Source organism: Dermochelys coriacea, chromosome 1 (assembly GCF_009764565.3).
Source record: "Dermochelys coriacea isolate rDerCor1 chromosome 1, rDerCor1.pri.v4, whole genome shotgun sequence".
Lineage (NCBI taxonomy): Eukaryota > Metazoa > Chordata > Testudines > Dermochelyidae > Dermochelys > Dermochelys coriacea.
In genome coordinates this window covers 217,117,131-217,135,685 of record NC_050068.2, presented here as the reverse complement: position 1 = coordinate 217,135,685, position 18,555 = coordinate 217,117,131, and the positions used below count along the sequence as shown (strand labels likewise).

At 48.2% G+C, this 18,555-nt stretch overlaps 1 protein-coding gene across 1 annotated transcript in view; it reads left to right on the top strand.

The window, feature by feature from the left end:
- The window catches only part of LOC119860584 (alpha-2-macroglobulin-like), a 57,018-nt gene that overhangs the window by 15,249 nt on the left and 23,214 nt on the right, over positions 1-18,555 (top strand). Inside the window, exons 6-21 of the mRNA XM_038414451.2 lie at positions 1,570-1,738; positions 4,018-4,102; positions 5,137-5,260; positions 6,232-6,346; positions 6,518-6,627; positions 7,093-7,254; positions 7,639-7,866; positions 8,242-8,305; positions 9,298-9,440; positions 9,924-10,073; positions 11,257-11,427; positions 12,395-12,491; positions 14,004-14,121; positions 14,811-15,039; positions 16,191-16,317; positions 16,948-17,069. Coding sequence (XP_038270379.1) covers positions 1,570-1,738; positions 4,018-4,102; positions 5,137-5,260; positions 6,232-6,346; positions 6,518-6,627; positions 7,093-7,254; positions 7,639-7,866; positions 8,242-8,305; positions 9,298-9,440; positions 9,924-10,073; positions 11,257-11,427; positions 12,395-12,491; positions 14,004-14,121; positions 14,811-15,039; positions 16,191-16,317; positions 16,948-17,069 — 2,214 coding nt within the window. The remainder of the gene's footprint in view (positions 1-1,569; positions 1,739-4,017; positions 4,103-5,136; positions 5,261-6,231; positions 6,347-6,517; positions 6,628-7,092; positions 7,255-7,638; positions 7,867-8,241; positions 8,306-9,297; positions 9,441-9,923; positions 10,074-11,256; positions 11,428-12,394; positions 12,492-14,003; positions 14,122-14,810; positions 15,040-16,190; positions 16,318-16,947; positions 17,070-18,555) is intronic.

The window sequence follows — 18,555 nt, the reverse complement described above, 5'->3', positions numbered from 1 at the left end:
TTTCTGAAGTTAAAACAACAAGCGGGGGGGCGAAAAAACACTTTTTTTTTTCATTTGGTAAAAGCTTTCAGGCCTTCTGTCTATATCCATGATAAAGATGGCAAAAAGAAAAGGAGTACTTGTGGCACCTTAGAGACTAACAAATTTATTAGAGCATAAGCTTTCGTGAGCTACAGCTCACTTCATCGGATGCATTTGGTGGGAAAAAACAAAACAAAACAAAACAAAAAAAAAAAGATGGCAAAGGCAGCACAAGCCCAATTATAAACCTTCTTTCCCAGCCTTCTCTGAGTCACATATTTATTTCATCCCCAGATCCGCCTCACACTGGGCTACCCACTTTTCACTTGACTTAAATGTAGGGCCAACTCTCAATAACTGCGACAGCGACAGCACAGTGGGACTTGTCAGCTGAAGGTCTTTTCACCCCTCTGCCTTCGATGTCGCCTAGTGGGGTCTCTTAGAAACAGGGCCTGCTCTCTACCCGTCAGCCATGAGAGGTCACTCACATCCCCTGTTACTTGGCTCAGGGATAAAGTGGGAATGAAATAAATCCTCTCCAGTCAGTCAGTCACCTGGGGCTATCTAAAGTAAATAGACTTTTGATGGTAGCCAAGATACAAAGGAGAAAACAGATAGAAAATGAAAGAGTGTGAACATTAAACATGTTCCTGAGCAGTCTGGAAAGGGCACATCAAACTAAATATTGCTTTTAGTTTAATCTCTTTGATGGTTTCTACTAGAGTTGGGCCTGAGCTGCAGAATTCAGAACCAGGTTAGGATCTGGTCACGTCAGATCTGGTTTGGTCCATTGTTTTGGCCTGTTAATAATCAATTTGTAATTAATAACACTCAGCTTTTACAGAGATGAGGTTTCAGATCCAGCCTCTGGACTTGCCTTCAAACTTGCCCCAAACCATATTCAGGCCCTTGTCTAATTTATTCAGATTGGCCCCCACATTCCCCACTCCCCATACATATTGTGCATTGAGTAGCAGCCCAAAACAACAACATATTTAAGACCAGATTAGTATTTCCATAGCCCATTGCCTTCCACATACCTGCATGGGGAGGGTTTTCTAAGCCCCATAGGTAACTTGAGTATTTCAATCCTCAGCCAGACCAGTTGCCAGTTCTCGAACTGCAAATGTAACATTAAAGTTCCTAGGCTTTAGAAACTCATCACATCCTGCTGTCTGTGCATTGGTCTCTTAGCCTTGCTCTCTCCCACCCTCCTTGCCCACTCCATATGGATGTGGGCATGTTGATCAGGTGGGCAGACAATGGAATAGATTCGGTGCTGGTATCTGGCTGTTTAATTACACGCTGATTGCACAGGATTTGACTGGTTAATCCTTACAGACTACTGGGAAAGTACAGAGCTGGGCACCAGGTGCTCTAACCTCAGCTATCGGAGAGGCCAGGGAGATGATCATGTATATATTCTGTATCTCTGCCAAACATTGGACTGCAACTGCCCTGCTCTGCAGCCTCATGCCGTGTAGACACCCTGCCTGTAAATGAAAGGTTAAGAGTCATCTTACGACCTTGTGCTCTTCTAACCTCTAGGACTCGCAGAGGAACCGCGTGTACCAGTGGCAAGAGGTGGAGTTAAATGGGGGCCTCACCCAGCTCTCCTTCCCCCTCACCTCCGAGCCCATTCAAGGCACCTACAAAGTGGTGGTGCAGAAAGAGTCAGGGACCAATCTAGAACACTCCTTTACTGTGGAGGAATATGGTAAGGAAGGTTCCCACTCGTGCTGGGACGAGGGGTGTTGGAAGCGGGAGCAACTGTCTGGGATTCATCCATTCCAGGCACAAAAATCTAGTTCAGGATTGTCTGGGGTGTAGATGTGTGAAGAGTGATCTAAGGAATGGGCCAGGAAAACACTGGATGCTTTAAGGGATCTGAGCCTGCATCCAGTGGTGTGTAGCTTTCTCCTCAGCACTTGAACTGTCAGGGTCACTGTTCACTGTAAGCCTGGGAGTATCTGGGTCTGAATACAAAGGCCCATCCCTCGGGCCTACTGGATTTGGGCTGTGATTCCAGTCTCAGTACAATGCAGCTTTATTTTTGTGTAGGGTTTTTCCTACCAGTTGTGTGCAGTACAAACTATGTGAATGCTGCATTACAGTGGCACAGTTTGCTCCCCCTGTGCTCTGCCAATGAAACTGGCTTAACTCACCTCTCCTTTCTCCTCTTCTCCCACTCTGGTCTTCACACCTTTGTCCTTGCGGTCCCTGGCACCCAGAACATCTTCAAACGTTCAAAATAAGTAAATAAAGACACTTTGGCTGGAGATCAAGCCTGGAAAACATCAGCCCCAAAGGGCAAACTTTCGGAAGGTTTATGAGGAAAGGAAAAAGAGGCCAGAAGGAGTGGTAGATTCTCAGAGAACCCATTTTGCAACCTTAATTACAGTGGTTGCCACTAATCACCCCAAGGAGAGAGAAAGTACAGCTCTGTCTAGTCTAGGACAATGTACCACTCCAGCCCCCACCCCGATCACTTGTGAATCGTCCCACAGAAATCCTCCAGCCACTTACGTGCATTCCAAGAGCTTGCTCTCAGCAAGCCTAAGAGCCAGCTCATTCTGAACGGGTGAGTAACAGTGGCTCCACGAGGCCTCTCGCTGCTGTCCGGACAGGGCATTCTGAAACTTCCCAGAATCCACTGCTTCTGGGGTCTGTGCTGGGAACTGCGGGATAGGTACCACAGGGCGTCGCAGCTGAAGGGCTTTAAAGCAGGGCTCTTGTAGGGCGAACCCACAGAGCTCCAAACACCAGTCAGCATGGCAGTGCGGGCACTGTGACCAGCTCCGAACACCAGTCAGCGTGGCAGTGTGGGCAATGTGACCAGCCTGTGCTTCAGCTGGGCCGATCTCCCTGGTTCCAGTGCCCCAGTGTGACCTGGCTCTGGACAGACTGCCACCTCCTTGCTTGGGGTGCCTCTGCGTGTGCCACTGCAAGCCATGCTGGCTTTTGCCTGAGCCTTATAGCTACAGCAGCTCTTATTGCAAGGGTTCAAACTGCGGGTCGGGACCCCTCAGGGGGTTGCGAGGTTATTACATGAGGGGGGTCACAAGCTGTCAGCCTCCACCCCAAACTCCACTTTGCCTCCAGCATTTATAATGGTGTTAAATATAGTTCAAAGGGTTTTTAATTTATAAGGGGGGGTAGTACTCAGAGGCTTGCTATGTGAAAGGGATCATCAGTACAAAAGTTTGAGAACCATTGTCTTACTGAGTCTGCTCTCCAGTCCCCTCCACACACCCCCAGTCAATGTCTCTCTTCCATTATTACCCCCTCATTCAGTTAGTTCAGAATTGCTGAGAAAATTCACCTTGGGACTGAAACTTGACATTCTAGTGCCCAGCCAGAAGGGGAATGCAGTCTGTGAACTCAGCCAGCAGGAAACAATATTTGCTTTTACCGTGTTATGAAACAGCTTTTATCCAACTCTTTTCATGCAGGGATAAGTTTAAAATGGCTGAACTTTCGGGGCCAGATTCACTGGTGGAGTCCGTCTGCTTTGTACCACTCCAGCAGGGATGCAAAGTAACCGGGCTTATGGCTGCTTTACTTCACTGAAGCAGCAAAGCAGCCAGAGCACACAGTGAATGTGGCCCTTTAAATCTGATGAGTGACGATGGTGCACTGGGGAGTCGGGCCCTCACTAGGTATCACTTGTGTTGCATAGTTTAGAATACAGCCTCTAAAGCAACGACAGCCCGGCGGGCAGGGTTGGGCAAGGGGAGCGAAGGGGAGGGGAGCAGGGGTTACGGTGTTTTTCTCTTCAGTTCCACAGTCCCTGGCCGGATCCTCAGCTGGTGTAAACTGGCACAGCTGCACTGAGGGGCATGGAGCTGTGGTGATTTGTAGCAGGCTGAAGATCTGGCACCATGCGTTGGGAGTGGGAGGGGGAGAGGCTGTGTCTGTCACTCAGTGGGGAAGTGACAGTGATGTACACGTGTTCCCTCTGCTCTGCTCAACATCTGGCCCCTCTCTCTCCCTCAGTGCTGCCCAAGTACGAGGTGTCAGTGAAGCTGCCCAAGAAAATCACCATCCAGGATGAGGAGCTGAAAGTGGCCGTCTGTGGTCTGTGAGTTTCAGGGTTTGAGTCACCGTTTTTTGTGCTCATCCACTGTTGCCTTCCTGCTGCTACCCCCAGAAACCAGAGCTGGAGAAGGCCCCTTGGGTCACTTTCTCTCCATCCCCAAGGGCCCTGGGCAGGATTGTTCCCTACTGTCTAGTCTGCCTCCAGCCCAAGTTTTAAACATCCCAAGAAATGGGGCTCCTCCCCTGCCCCAGGAAATGATGCCTTAGCCCCGTACAGCTCCCTCTCAGAAAGGTTTTCTCCATTATTCAACTCAAATTTCCCCTTTCTTAACATCATTCCATCCTTCCTAATCAGACCCCCAAGTGCCTCCTTAAATAATCCCTGCCCCCTTTGGTGATGCCTCCTTCAGACACTTGTAGGCAGAAATTACGTCCCTTCTTAGACATCCCGTAACCAGACTTGCCAGATTTAACTCTTCCTTCCCTCCTCATAGATCCCTCCCTCCAGCTCCCTGCTCATATTTCTTGCTCTTCTCTGAACTCCCTCCAATTTGTCGATGGCTTTTGGGCAAAGAGGTGCCCGGAGCTGAAAACAGTGCTCCAGAGGTGTCGTGCAGTGGTGACGGGAGATGATAATCCCTCTCTATACAGCCTTAGCGCGACCCCGCCTGGAAAACAGTGTCTGCTCTGGGCCCCACAGCTCTGAGGAGATTGCACCTGGAATACTGTCCGCAGGTCTGGGCTCTTCCATACCAGAAAGGTGTGGCCAAATGGGAGGGAGCTGGGAGAAGGGAAACTCAACTGATTAAGGGGCAGAAGAGCCTGACTAATGGGCAATATTTCCTAATGGGGAGGCCTGCTGGGTAATGGAATAATCTCCCCCAGGAAATGGCTGGAACCCCGTCACTTGAGTCATTGGAAAACAGGACTAGACAACGCTCCAGAGAATAGACATTAGGAAACCAGCCACAGGGTCCTCAGGGGTAATGGTATAAAGAGCCCCAAAAGGCCTCTTCTGCATGACTCTGTCTCCCTGTCTAAGCACCTTGTGTCTCTTTAATGCCTCTCTGGTTACAGATACACCTATGGGACCCCTGTGCCCGGCCTGGTGAATGTCCGTGTGTGCCGGAGATTCTCCCAGTCCAGGTCACACTGCTATGGAAGAGAGGCCGAGGCTGTGTGTGAGGAATTCACCAGACAGGTGAGTCCAAGGCCTATCCCATAGGCAGGAGGTGACTGTCTTGAGGAGGGTGATCTGTGTCTGTCAAAGGGAATTGTTAGACCTCCGCTGGGATTCTGTGTTCTGGGTTGGGCTCTGTCTCACAGGAGGAAGGTATTGGTTAGGAGGAGGTGAGGCCAGGGCTGGGGGATATAAATTATGAAGAAAAACCTGGTGGGTGAAATCCTGGCCCCATTGAACTCAATGGCAAAACTCCCATTCACATCTGTCAGATCAGGATTCACCCCTGGAAGGACGTTTCTTCTAGCTGGGAAAGAAAAGACCCTGAGAGGTTTTTGTATCTGTGAACGGGATTGAGATGGGGAGGGGAGCAGAGCAGAGGAGAAAGCAAGAGGGAACTGTAGGATCTGGAAGAGAGAGAGAACTCAAGAGGAAGAAGAAAGAGAGAGACAGGGCAAGGAGGTAGAGAGAATAGGGGTAGAGCAATAAAGAGAGAGAGGGAGACTATGAAGGAGAAGAAAGTAAGAGAGAGAAAATAGAAGTAGGTTAGACAGATAGGAGGAGGAGACGAATGAGAGCGAGAACAAGAGAAGGAAGAGGAGAGCAAGAATATGCATGGAGAAAGAGAGAGGATTCCAGGGGTGGATAAAAGACACAAGGAGATTTGTCACACTGATGGGAAGTTGCAGATCTAGGGGATGTGATCTGAACAATCAGGGAACCAGGCGTGTAAGTAGGAGAATTTGTGGTGAAATGCATCAGAGAGGGCTGTATGTTGGATAAGTAACTGGGACCAGAGATGCCTTGATTAGTTTGTTGAGGAAGAAGGGAAGAGAGGGAGTCAGGCCGGATCAAGCCAGTAAGAGGACGGGATTAAGGCAAACCAAGCAGCAGGCAAATGTCTTGGGTACTGGGGTATCTGTTCCAGTTCCACACAGACTTGAATTGTACAGGGATTTCCATGGTAATTTCCTCTTTGGTCTCTGGTTCAGGCGGATGTTCGAGGCTGTGTCTCCAATGTGGTGAAGACTAAAATATTCCAGCTCAAGCGAAAGGGTTATGAGATGAAAATTGAGGTGCAAGGCAAGATCACGGAAGAGGGTACAGGTATGCATCATGCTGACCTGGGGGGTTACACTGCAATAGCAGTGGGTGTTGCAAGCCAGCACTGAATGGCACTGGCAGAGCTCGACAACATGGGGGGCAGCATTGGAGCATCTGAAGGAGCTGCAGGCCAGTGCATTAGTTCAAGCCCCTCTTTGCCATGTTTTCTTGCAGGGGTAGAGTTAACTGGGACAGGCTCCAGTGAGATCACAGGCACCATGAGCACAATCAGCTTTGAGCAGGTGGACTCTCATTACATACCAGGGATCCCCTTCTCCGGGCAGGTAAGGAACCTCTGAGAACCCAGGAAATTACCTGACACGAGTGTGCTTGTCTGTGGAGAATGAGAACATGCAAACGGAAAAGGGAAAATGTGGGAGGATCACAAACCACGGGAACAGGAGCCATCTCCCTCTGCCTCTACACATGCTGCGGTATCCTTGTTGTTAATGGGAATTGCAGCACCTTCCTCTGACCCCTGGTGCTGTCAGAGACAGGATAAAGAGAATAAGGCCCATTGGTTGGCCAGCAAGGTCCTTCCCATGTTCCCAATCACACATTCTGTGAGGATGCTCAGGTGGTTCAGACTTACCCAGCATGTTCACACATACCTGGCCCTTGGTTGGCTCTGTAGGAAACACCCTCTGGAGCTGCCTCAAAGGAATAACATGGGCAAAGGGTCATTAGGACTGTGGGGACTGCTTTCCCTGTCTGGTATCAGCAACGGAGATTTGGATTTGTTGGTTTAGGTGAAGCTGGTGGACGGGACCGATGCTCCAATCACCAATGAAACAATCCGGATTTCCATAAGGGAAAACAAATACGAAGCCAACTACACAACAAATGGAGAGGGCCAAGTCTGGTTTTCCATAGACACTGTCAACTTCACAGACACCTCCATTCACATCACTGTGAGTGGCTGAATCCAGAGAGCTAGGGGATGGGAGGTGTCACTGGCTGAGCTCCAGGGGAGATGTCCGTGGGTTTATTGATCTCTCTGCCCATCGGGAGATAAAACAAAGAGTTTGTTGCCTGGGAATTTCAATCTCCTCCTCTCTGTCTTGCTCTCTCTCTGTCTGTCCCTTGTTCTTTCTGTCTTTCACACACTTGGTTGCTCTCCCTCTGGTTCTCCATCTCTCTCTCTCCACACGAACATGGAAAATGCAGATCAATGCACTGTGCACTGAAAAATCTGCCAAGAACATGTTTTTAAAATTACCCCTTTTTCCTTCTGAAATGCTAGTAGACTTGTTACTCACTTTTTGATCTGATGTAAAAATGTTCTTCTTTATCAGGCAAACCATAAACCTGAATTGAACTGTTACGACACAGACTGGGTCACCCCTGTGTATGGTAACGTCGTTCACACAGCAACACGCTTTTACTCCCTAAGTAAGAGCTTTCTCAAAATCGAGCCTATGTCTCAGACTTTAAGCTGTGGCTCCAATGTGGTGGTCCGGGTGCACTACATCCTGAAGCCAGAGGCCATGGGGGAGCAGAAGGAAATTGTCTTTTACTATTTGGTAAGCTCATGACCTCTACCTCTGTACACATGACACAGCACTGGAGGCCAGACACCCATATATGTCCCAGGCCACCAAACTGCCCCGAGGCCAGGTTCACTTGACCTTGACATTTACATGTAAAAGCCAGTGAAGGAAATGCAGAATTGGCCAGTGAGTGGATGGTTTCTGCTGGGAGAGAGAATTTCTGACTTGGTCGAGGTCCCAGTAAATTCCAGTCTGGGTCTGGGACTCTGTATGGCTTTGTGGGATTTTCTGCTCCTTCCCCACAGGAAGGTGTCAGTATAGAAACCCTCCACCCCCAGCATTCCCCCGTGAGCATCCCGCACCTCCCACCAGGACCCCTGTAATAGGTGGGTTTCTTCTTCCTGGCAGGTGATGGCCAAGGGAGGCATCGTGAGGGCAGGCACCGAGGTGCATCCTGTGGGGGATGGAGAACGTGAGTAGAGCTGTGTGAATAACTGATTTCCTGGTTCGCTGGCCGAACCAGAAACCTCAAAAAACAATTGTTTGGGAGCGGCTGAACCATTTCACTTTTGAGCTGCTTTAATCTTTTTTAAATAGAATTGAAGGGAAATTGTAAATGAGGAATTGTTTTGAATTGAAAAATGGAACCTTTCATTTAGGAAATGTTGAAACAAAACCTTCTGATTTGTTGTCAATTTTTTTTCTGAACAAAACCATTTGGTGAATTTCACACAAATTTGTGAAACGTTTTTTGGTTAATCCAAGTCTACATTTTTCAACATCAAAAAATCATCTGAAAAATGTCCACCCATTCTCATTGTGAGCTCTCCCCACGCCTTTCTCTGTCTGTCCTGGGAGGCTGAGCTGCTGTGTCTGTAGGAGGTGCTGAGAACAGCACCCTTCTCTCCTCTTCACTTTCTCTCTTACTCTCTCTCCTCCTTGTCTCACTAGTCATGGTCTCTCTCTCTCCCTTTGACACACACACACAGTTCCCCTGACTGATTTCATTTAATTAATGGCAATCTCAAGGGATTCCCAGTTTGACTGATTCAGGCTGGCTGGGCAGATTCCACCTTGTGGAGCAGGAGTGTGGAATCCCACCCCCTCTGCAGCCCTGTGCGCACAACCCTCCGCACAGAGCCACTGTACAACATGCACTTCTTTCCTCGCCTTCATTATTGCATGGGCAGAGGCATCCTGCACTGATGGAGGACAATGCTAGACTCTAGCTGATATGGATTTAGAGAACATGCTGAGATCCACCAAACCCATCTCACCTGAATATTCCACACCAGGTATCTGCAGTAAGAGTCAAAGGCCTCAACTATGCGCCAAAACTCTTACCCTTGGATAGCGCATTTTTCAGGGTGGCTGATATTGCCGCCATCATGAGGGAGCCTAAGGAAATGTGTGGCCCTGGAGCTGCTTCTCTATAGCTTAGCCACCCCCCTCTCTGTTTGCCAGTTATCCAGGTATTTGAGCTGAGGCTCCCTGTGGGGCCTGATATCGCCCCCCTGGCCCGGGTACTCATATACACCACTTTACCCAGCGGGGAAGTTATCGCCAATTCCGAAGATTTCAAGATTGAAAACTGCTTTGCCAATAAGGTGAGCATCCAGTTTCTATAACTCGCATTCACCCCAGGGACAATGGCCCACCTGTGGAACCTGGAATGGCAAATTTCAAGGAAGACTCAGGAAATGTTCAATGGCTTCATGATCCATCAGGCACTGACCATAGATCAGCAATTGAATATGAGAGATGAATGCACATCAGGACTAATTTGCATAGGCAGAATTATGGAGGGTGGAAACAGAACTGACATATAGGGGGCACCGCTGATCATGTTTGAATTGCACTGGTCAGGGCTGAGGGGCATTGGCAGAGCTGTGTGGGACCCCACCATTGGAATAGCAGGGGGGCTGCAGGGCAGGACAGAGGGGCATTGGCAGGGCTGTGGGGGGGAGAGCCCAGGACTGGAATAGCTGGGAGGTTGTAGGGCAGGACTGAGGGGCATTGGCAGAGCTGTGGGGCAGCATGTGAAGGTATCTGGAGAAGTAGCTCCTTTAACACCTTTCCTGGGGTTGCAGGTTGACTTGCATTTCTCACCGGCTGAGGGCCTCCCCACCTCCAACACTCACCTCCAGGTCGGAGCCTTCCCGGGCTCCCTGTGCGCCATCCGTGCTGTAGACAAGAGCGTCCTCCTCATGAAGCCTGAAGCCGAGCTCTCGCCCAGCTCTGTAAGTGCCAGCCTGGCCTGGTGATCAACGGGCACAAGAGATTATCTTGTCTGGAAAGTGCAGAGAATCACTCATGAGAGCTAGGGCAGAGCAGTCTGCCTGTTATTGTAGGGTCCCACATCAGCACAAGGTCTGTGCCCACTGCTTGATCTATGTAGGGCACTCATGAAAACTATTGCTGCACCCAGTGGTTTATAGTTCTGGGGTCGCTTGTGAGGACACAACCACACATACTGATTTATTACTGGAGGGCCACTGGTGAGCATTGGTCTGCACACACTGGGTTATTATTATTCTGCAGAAAAGGACTGAGAGGTTACAGTAGACGAGAAGCTGGATATGAGTCAACAGTGTGCCCTTGTTGCCAAGAAGGCCAATGGCATTTTGGGATGTATAAGTAGGGGCATTGCCAGCAGATTGAGGGACGTGATCGTTCCCCTCTATTGGACATTGGTGAGGCCTCATCTGGAGTACTGTGTCCAGTTTTGGATCCCACACTACAAGAAGGATGTGGAAAAATTGGAAAACGTCCAGCAGAGGGCAACAAAAATGATTAGGGGACTGGAACACATGACTTATGAGGAGAGGCTGAGGGAACTGGGATTGTTTAGTCTGTGGAAGAGAAGAGTGAGGGGGAATTTGATAGCTGCTTTCAACTACCTGAAAGGGGGTTCCAGAGAGGATGGATTGTTCTCAATGGTAGCAGATGAGAGAACGAGAAGTAATGGTCTCAAGTTGCAGTGGGGGAGGTTTAGGTTGGATATTAGGAAAAACTTTTTCACTAGGAGGGTGGTGAAACACTGGAATGTGTTACCTAGGGAGATGGTGGAATCTCCTTCCTTAGAAGTTTTTAAAGTCAGACTTGACAAAGCCCTGGCTGGGATGATTTAGTTGGGGATTGGTCCTGCTTTGAGCAGGGGGTTGGACTAGATGACCTCCTGAGGTCCCTTCCAACCCTGATATTCTATGATTCTATGATTATTGAAAAGTCAGTGCTGAGCCCTGGAGTCAGACATTCTGCTCTGTTACTGTAGGGTTTGTTATTATAGAATCACCCTTGGTCACTGGGATTGCACGCACAAGTGTGTTAGCTTAAAGTTGTCTGTGATCACTAGGGTGGCACACACTGGTTTATTATTATTGGGCCTGTGGTCACTGACATCAAGGCGTGTCATACCCGCAGGTGTATGATTTGCTCCCGGTGAAGGAGATCAGGGGTTATAATTACCGGGAGCACCATTTGGAGGAAGAAGACAATAACCCTTGTGTGACACTCGAGAACGTCATTTTAAATGGATTCATCTACAGACCCATTTCTCCTGACGGTGAAGGGGACGCCTACAACGTTCTCAAGGTGAGCGCCACATCTCCCTTTACTGTGTGAAATCGCTGTTAGTTCAGAAGATTTTCCCACTGTGTTCTTGGGGGAGCAATCTCCTCTCATATCCCATAGGTGCTGTCTGAGCGCACTTTGCTGGGTGCTTGTTAGCTAGCACACTCAAAGTAATTACTAAAGCTGGGCCAGAAAACCCCAGATGGGAACCCCCCAGCATTGAGAACTGAATGCCTCTCTCAAGCACTGAACTCTAGAGGTTTCCCATCACTAATTTAAACATGACAAGGAGACATCCTAATAGCTGGGGCAAAGAAATAGAGCCCAGAAATGGGCAACTCAGCCTCTGTAGCCATTTTGTCAAAGAGATCCTGTCCCACACGCTCTCTCTCCCATCTACGTAGGTCTCTGTGAAGTGCCAGTCCCCATTTTATCCACACACCCATGCACACGCACACATGTGCGAAGTGCTGCTCTGAGCCAGCACCCAGGGTAATTACCCAGCCCCAGCTGGTGAGGGTTTGGTGTCCTGCAGGATCTAAGGTTTGTTGCCGGGGGACTCGCTCCCAAATTACCCAATCCCCAGCACATCTGACAATGACTGTTAGGCATCTCAGCAGAGAGGCAGGGGATGGACTGGGCCAGAGAGGCTGAACTCCCTCCAGGGCAGGGCTGAGGCAAGCCGGCAGGGGCTGAGTGCATGGCGGAAGCTTGCATGGCTGATGCCTCTGATGAACCTGCTCTGAGGACACACAGGACGTCCGACTCCAGCCGCTAGTCCGGCACCTTTCACTGACATAGACCTTGCCCTTGGCTTCCCGCCAGCCACACTGGCATTGACCCCTCAGGCCTTAGTATCTGGTCTTGCAATGACCCATCCCTGCATTGTGATAAGCCCGTCACATCCTGGTCCAGTCCAGATGGCACGATTATCTCCCGACGTATGGTTTATTTTACCACATGCCTGTCTGGGTTATCTTTTTTACAGGAGATGGGTTTAAAAGTCTTCACCAGCACCAAGGTCCATAAGCCCAAACTCTGCATGGAGAGAATGTACGGTGTTCCTGGAGCATATGGTATTGGCGGTAAAAGAGCCTGCTTTGTTTTGCCCTCCTGATACCCCCGTTAGGTGCTTTTCCTGCTCCCCTCCCTTTCACCCTCTCCTCTGCATGGAAACTAGACCAGTAGGACTAGACTCTGTTCTCAGCTATGCTGGCTGAAATTCAAGAAAGTCAGTCCTGAAATAGGAATCTGGTCCATTTCCACCTGCTTGCTCACCAGCTAAGGAAATGTGTACTGTTGTAACTACAGTGATGCAGTGGCACCTTGTACCCACTAATGTAGATTTGCTGCACTGGCACAAAACGGCTGCTAAATCTTGTTAAATTTGGTTACAGCTCTCTCAGCCTGGAACAGGATAATTTCCACTCCCTTGTTTTCACCTTTCAGCAAGTGCTAGAGAAAAAACTAAGCAGAAAGAGAGCCAGGTTCAATGGGGAGGGAGTGTGAACCCAGGGGGAGAGTTTAGGATTGGGAATCAGGAAATCTGTACTCCATTCTTAGCTCTCCCATCAACTTGAACTTGGGTGAATCGTTTCACTTCTTTGTGCCTTAATATTCCTATCTGTAAAAGGGGATTAATTATACTTACACAGCCTTGTGAAGAGCTCTGAGATTAGATGGCTGAATATTAGTGTTAATTATGCTCTCAGTTACACCAGTGGAAATGAAGAGTAACCAGATCAGATCACTGACCCTCTAATCCAATGTCCCCGTTCCTACTGTAGAACATCAGACTACTGGTCTATATATGGCAGTGTCCTGGCTCCTGACCATATTGGATCAGCACTGTCATCTTTTTAGTGCAGGATCCCTCTTCAGACAATGGTCAATGGAGGCTGCCTCAGAGTAAGGTGGAACACCTTGGTAATACACCTCACTGTGCAGTATTGTGGGGTAAATTTCTTCCTGGCCTATGGCTTCTTATCAACTTGTATCCTAACGCATGAGAACTGATACCCGTGATCATTTGAATCCTAGCTGGTGTCACTAGTGTTGCTGCTACTGTTAGTCATATACAAACACAATTTTTTTCCCTGTGACTCTGACTCCGCTACTGCATCTATAATGTCTTTGGGCAGTGAGTTCTACAGGATAATTCCATATTGAAGTGGATATAGGCAGGGCTCTAGGGGCTGCTACAACACAGTCATTACAGCTGGGCTTCCCATACGCTCTGGGATTGGAGGTGTGAGAATAAATATGTCCATCCATTCCACCCCTGTAAGGGGTGCTGAAGTCTTTAGAAAGCAAACAGTTTGATATCACAATAGGGCAATAGAGATATTTTTTCAATGGCTTTGAAAGAGGTTCTAAAAAGATGATGATGCTGGGAGTGGGGTGGGGAAGGGAATGACTGGTTACAAGCAGATATAGGTCTAAGTTTTGGTCTGAAGTTTGTGAGGAAGGGTTATCCTAGAGTTTAGGATCAGGCCTATCACTAACTGGAAACAAAATGCCATGGTTTAGAATAAGGTCTAACATATTATGTCCTCTCTGCCCTTGCCACACCCTGTACCCCTAATGTCTAAATAAAGATCTTACATCTGCGCGGATGTATTCATCCCCTTTGGATCACATCATCAATCGTGGCCCAGTGGAGACCATCCGGAAGTATTTCCCTGAGACTTGGATTTGGGATTTAGTTCCAGTGAAGTAAGTGATGTTTATGGGATGTGGTGAATGCGGTCAACTGGGTTACACAGACACTCAGAAGAAGTTGCTCAGACACCATGAGATGTGCTTATATCCTTCTGTCATAGATGGAGTACCTGTTGTAGATAGACTAGAGAGAGACAAGCCTGAGGGATGGATAGGCAGGTAGAGGAAAGGCAGGAAGTAGGTTAACTAGTTCTACTAATACACCACAGCCACTCCTTCTCCTCTCAGTAACTGGGAGACAATTAATTGTGTGGATCACAATGGACAATCCCCTGTTTAGTGATCCAGCACGAGGTGACCTGCCTGGGAAGTGTGTGTGTGTGTCGGAGGGAGGTGTAATTTCTTTTTGGTCCCAACTCTGGTGCAGAAGTCACTATTAGCTATGCATCTCATCCTTTTCTATAGCCGTGTGTCTGAGGGATTTTCTGTTCACCGTAGAACCCCACCCCTTGTCTTGTTACTTGGATGATTCTTCTGCGGAGCTGGATGTAGGATGGGATGGGAGGAAGTGCTCTGCGGTGAGCCTACAACAACCAACCAGCAGGCACACCCCCAGTGCTCCCGAGGGACCCTGCAGTTACAAAAGGGGTGGGGGGTCAATTCAGGATGCTGTGAGGGACACAGTTGTTTCCCCCAAAGCTGGGAAAGCTCCCCCCATCTCCTTGTTCTTGTTTGGTCACTAGGTCTGATGGAAGAGCTGATTTGGCCGTGACCATCCCCGACACCATCACAGAATGGAAAGCCAATGCGTTCTGCACTTCAAGTGATACTGGCTTTGGCCTTTCCCCTACCGTGTCCCTCAGAGCCTTCCAGCCCTTCTTCGTGGAGCTCACCCTGCCCTACTCTGTGGTGCGCGGCGAGGCCTTCACGCTAAAGGCCACTGTCTTCAACTACCTGACCCGCTGTATCAGGGTAAGGGATACTCACACCTTTGCCCAGCAGGGGGCAGGGAGGAGACCACATGAGCCAGTTGCAACATGGTTTCCCATCCAGGGGAGGCAGCTGATTGGCCCCTAGGAAATTGTCTTATTACAGTGGTAAGAAATGGGTGATGGAAAGGAGGAATCTGATTGGCTTCTAGGTGTGTGTTACTACTGGGGTACAGAGTGGGCATTAGGAAAGAAGGAATCTGTTTGCTGACAAAGGTTTGCGAGCTGCAGATACACCTGAGACCAACTTCCTGTGTGGCTGAAGGCACCTGGCCTTAGACTTCCTGTGCCTATCTCATGACCCCATGGCAAGCAAGGCACCTGGGGTGACCACACACTGTGCATCACCCCTTACTCTAGTGGAGACTCTCAGCTTCCTGGAATGGACACGTGCGCTAGGCCTTTGGCCTCATGCCACACAACCCCCCGAGCTGCACTACAGCTGCTGGGAAACTCACTGGCCTGTTGCATCCATGGAAACAGCACTGTCTCTTTAGCCCCACTAGCCTGCAGTGTATTTCTGCTCCAGCACAAGGGACTGGAGGGGACTCAGGAAGGGGGTCCCTGCAAAATTGTGGTGACTTTTCTCTCAGCTTTTATTTAAATGGGTTTCATTCCAGATAAAGTGAAGCGGGAACAAGCTCTACAGTGTTAAGGGCCCCCAAGGCACTCTCATCCGCTTCCCCAACCCTTTCCTGCTCTTCACTACGCTGGTCCCCAATTCTGTTCTCTCTCAGCTACTCCCAGATAGCCCCCCGTCCCCCACAGCCAGCACTTCACCTCCTCCCCTAACAAGACACCAGAGGGGTCTCAGACTCATGCCAAGGTGGTAAATTTTAAGATCACCATTTTGTCTTTATTCTCACAACTAGCCCCGAGTCCTTCAGGCCCTGCAATCTCCTGTTTCTTTAGAGCCATGCACTCAACTCTCTGCCCCTCCTCAGTCTCCTGCACCTCCCCAAACCACAGTACCCCTCAGCTTTCCCCACCTCAATCCCTGCCCCACCAAATGCCTGTGGCCCCCAAACTCCCTGCCCCCTCTCCTCCCCTGCATTGTCTCATCTCCATTTACCTACAACCCCCTTGAACCCTTCTCTCTCCCTGCCTGATGGCACCTTTCTGTACAATTGATAGGTGAATGTCTCACTGGCTCCATCTAACTACTTCCGGGCTACCCCTGTGGAGAAGGAAGAAGAATCTTATTGTCTCTGTGTGAATGGACAGAAAACAGTGTCTTGGGCTGTAACCCCAAAATCTCTGGGTAAGGGACCTGGCAACTTCAAAATCTCAGGATCAGGGACTAATGGATGGGTCCAAAACCTCTATGTGAGGGACCAAGTGGCTCCTAAATTTCTGGATCAGATACTGGATGGCTCCTTTCTCTCTGGAAGGGATTGATCTGTTATGAAAGGAGGAAGGCTGGCCTTGTGGCTGAGGCACTGGACTGGACTCAGGAAACCTGGACTCAGTGTCCAGCTCTTGAGCAAGTCAGTGTCCCTTTGCCTCAGTTTTCTCATCTGACTACTGTGATGGGGGCCATATAAAAACCTGGATTGAAAGACTGGTTGTGTCTGAAATTTCTGGAAAAGGAAGATGATGGCTCTGAAACCATGCAAGGGTCTGGGCAGCACAATATGAAGACCTGCCCCTGCACTCCCCTCGTCTCCATCTTGCCCAGCCCCATTCAGTGTAGCGGTTGGAGCTGAGGGGTTGGAACTAAGGCTTCTGCAGAGCTGTGCTATAGTGCTAACCTACATGTGACTTGAGCTCTGCCCTCTTTAGAGAGGTTTCCACGTAATCAGTGGTGCTACAAAGCACAACACCATGCGAATGACACTGACACCCCTGTAGCAGCAGTGCCTGGCAGAACACTTATCCTTCTTTGTTTCAGGTACTGTGAATTTCTCAGTGAGCGCTGAGGCCCTGAAGACAGATCTGCCCTGCGGGAACGAGGTAGTGGAGTCCCTGGACAAAGGGCGGAAGGACACGGTGATCAAACAGCTGTTAGTGGAGGTAGGTGGGCTGTTCAGTCCCTGTGGTATAAAGAAGCCATGATAACTTACTGCTGTGTTGTGACAACTGATATAATGCTGCAGGTCTTCTCAGTTTTATAGGGAAACCTTGATGACTTCATATGATCAGACATTGTCTAATGCTGTAAAGGGAAGCAGCGATAAGTCACTACATTGGCCAATAAACTGTAATAGTGCATCACTTCTTACAGGAAAATACTGGGACCTTGTTGCACCATGTGATTGAAATAATGAGCAAAGGTGATACCTTTGCCACGGCCATGTCTTTTGGGACAGAAACCATGACTTTTCGGTTTTGGCCATAACAAGTCATGGGATCAAGCCCTCAGCAGTGTAGATTGGCATAGCTCCATTCAATTCAATGCAGCTGTGTGGATTTACACCAGCTGTGAACGTGGACCGTGATCCTTGTAAATAGAGCTGTGCGAATAACTGATTTTTTAGTTTGCTGGCCAACTGAAAAATCAAAAAAAGAATAGTTTTGGGCCAACCCAAATAGAAATGTTTCAGGGTTTTTTGGTGAACCGAAACAGTCAAAAAATGTAGTTTCAAGTCCAACAAAATGTTTGATTTGACCTGACATGAAATGCTCTTTCTTTTTCAATCTTCTTTACCCTTTTAAAAAAAATAGTGTTGAACTAAAATTAAAATGAAAAAAGCAATTTTGAATTGAAAAATCAAAACATTTTATTTAGAAAATGTCCAAATAAAATGTTTTGATTTTTTAATTGAAACAATTTGGTGAATGTAGCACAAATATGAGAAATGTTTTGGTTAACCTGAATCTTCATTTTACAGCAAAGAAAAGCTTTTCCAAAAATTTACTTCTTTTCTTGTAAACCCTGCTAGCCCATTCCCAAATAGGACACTTCCAGGACCTGTAACAAATCTTGTGCTATATGTGACCAGTGTAGTGGAATATGGGAGAGTGACTGCATTTATAACATTTTTGAATTATTTGTGAATTATCGTTATTTATTTTAACTCATTTAGCTTCATAATTAAAAAAAAGTGCTCAAGGTAATGTGAGCCAATTTTTTTTGTATATTTTTCTATAAATTTGTTTCTTTCAGTATTTTGTGATGAGGAACCCCTGGCTTTTCCCATTTTTTTAAAAATGACACCCAACGAGACTTAACAATAACTCATAATATAAACCTCCATAGCTATTCTATGTAATAGGGAAGTAGTGATAATTTGTTACATAGTCTGATCAGAGCAATATCACATGATAGAAGGTAGCCACTCCTCTCTCCATTACAGGAAAGCACTAATCATTTTTAAATTGTTTGATGTAAGCAGTAACACGTGATCTAATACTGAAGCTCCTCTCTGAGTTACAGAAATGGATCCCACCTTTTTCAGTAAGATACAATTCACATTATTGTATCAATGCAGAAAAAACAACTCTGTAAACTTCAAGGTAAGAATGAGTCCTGTGGTCAGTTCTGGTTGCCACACTTTAG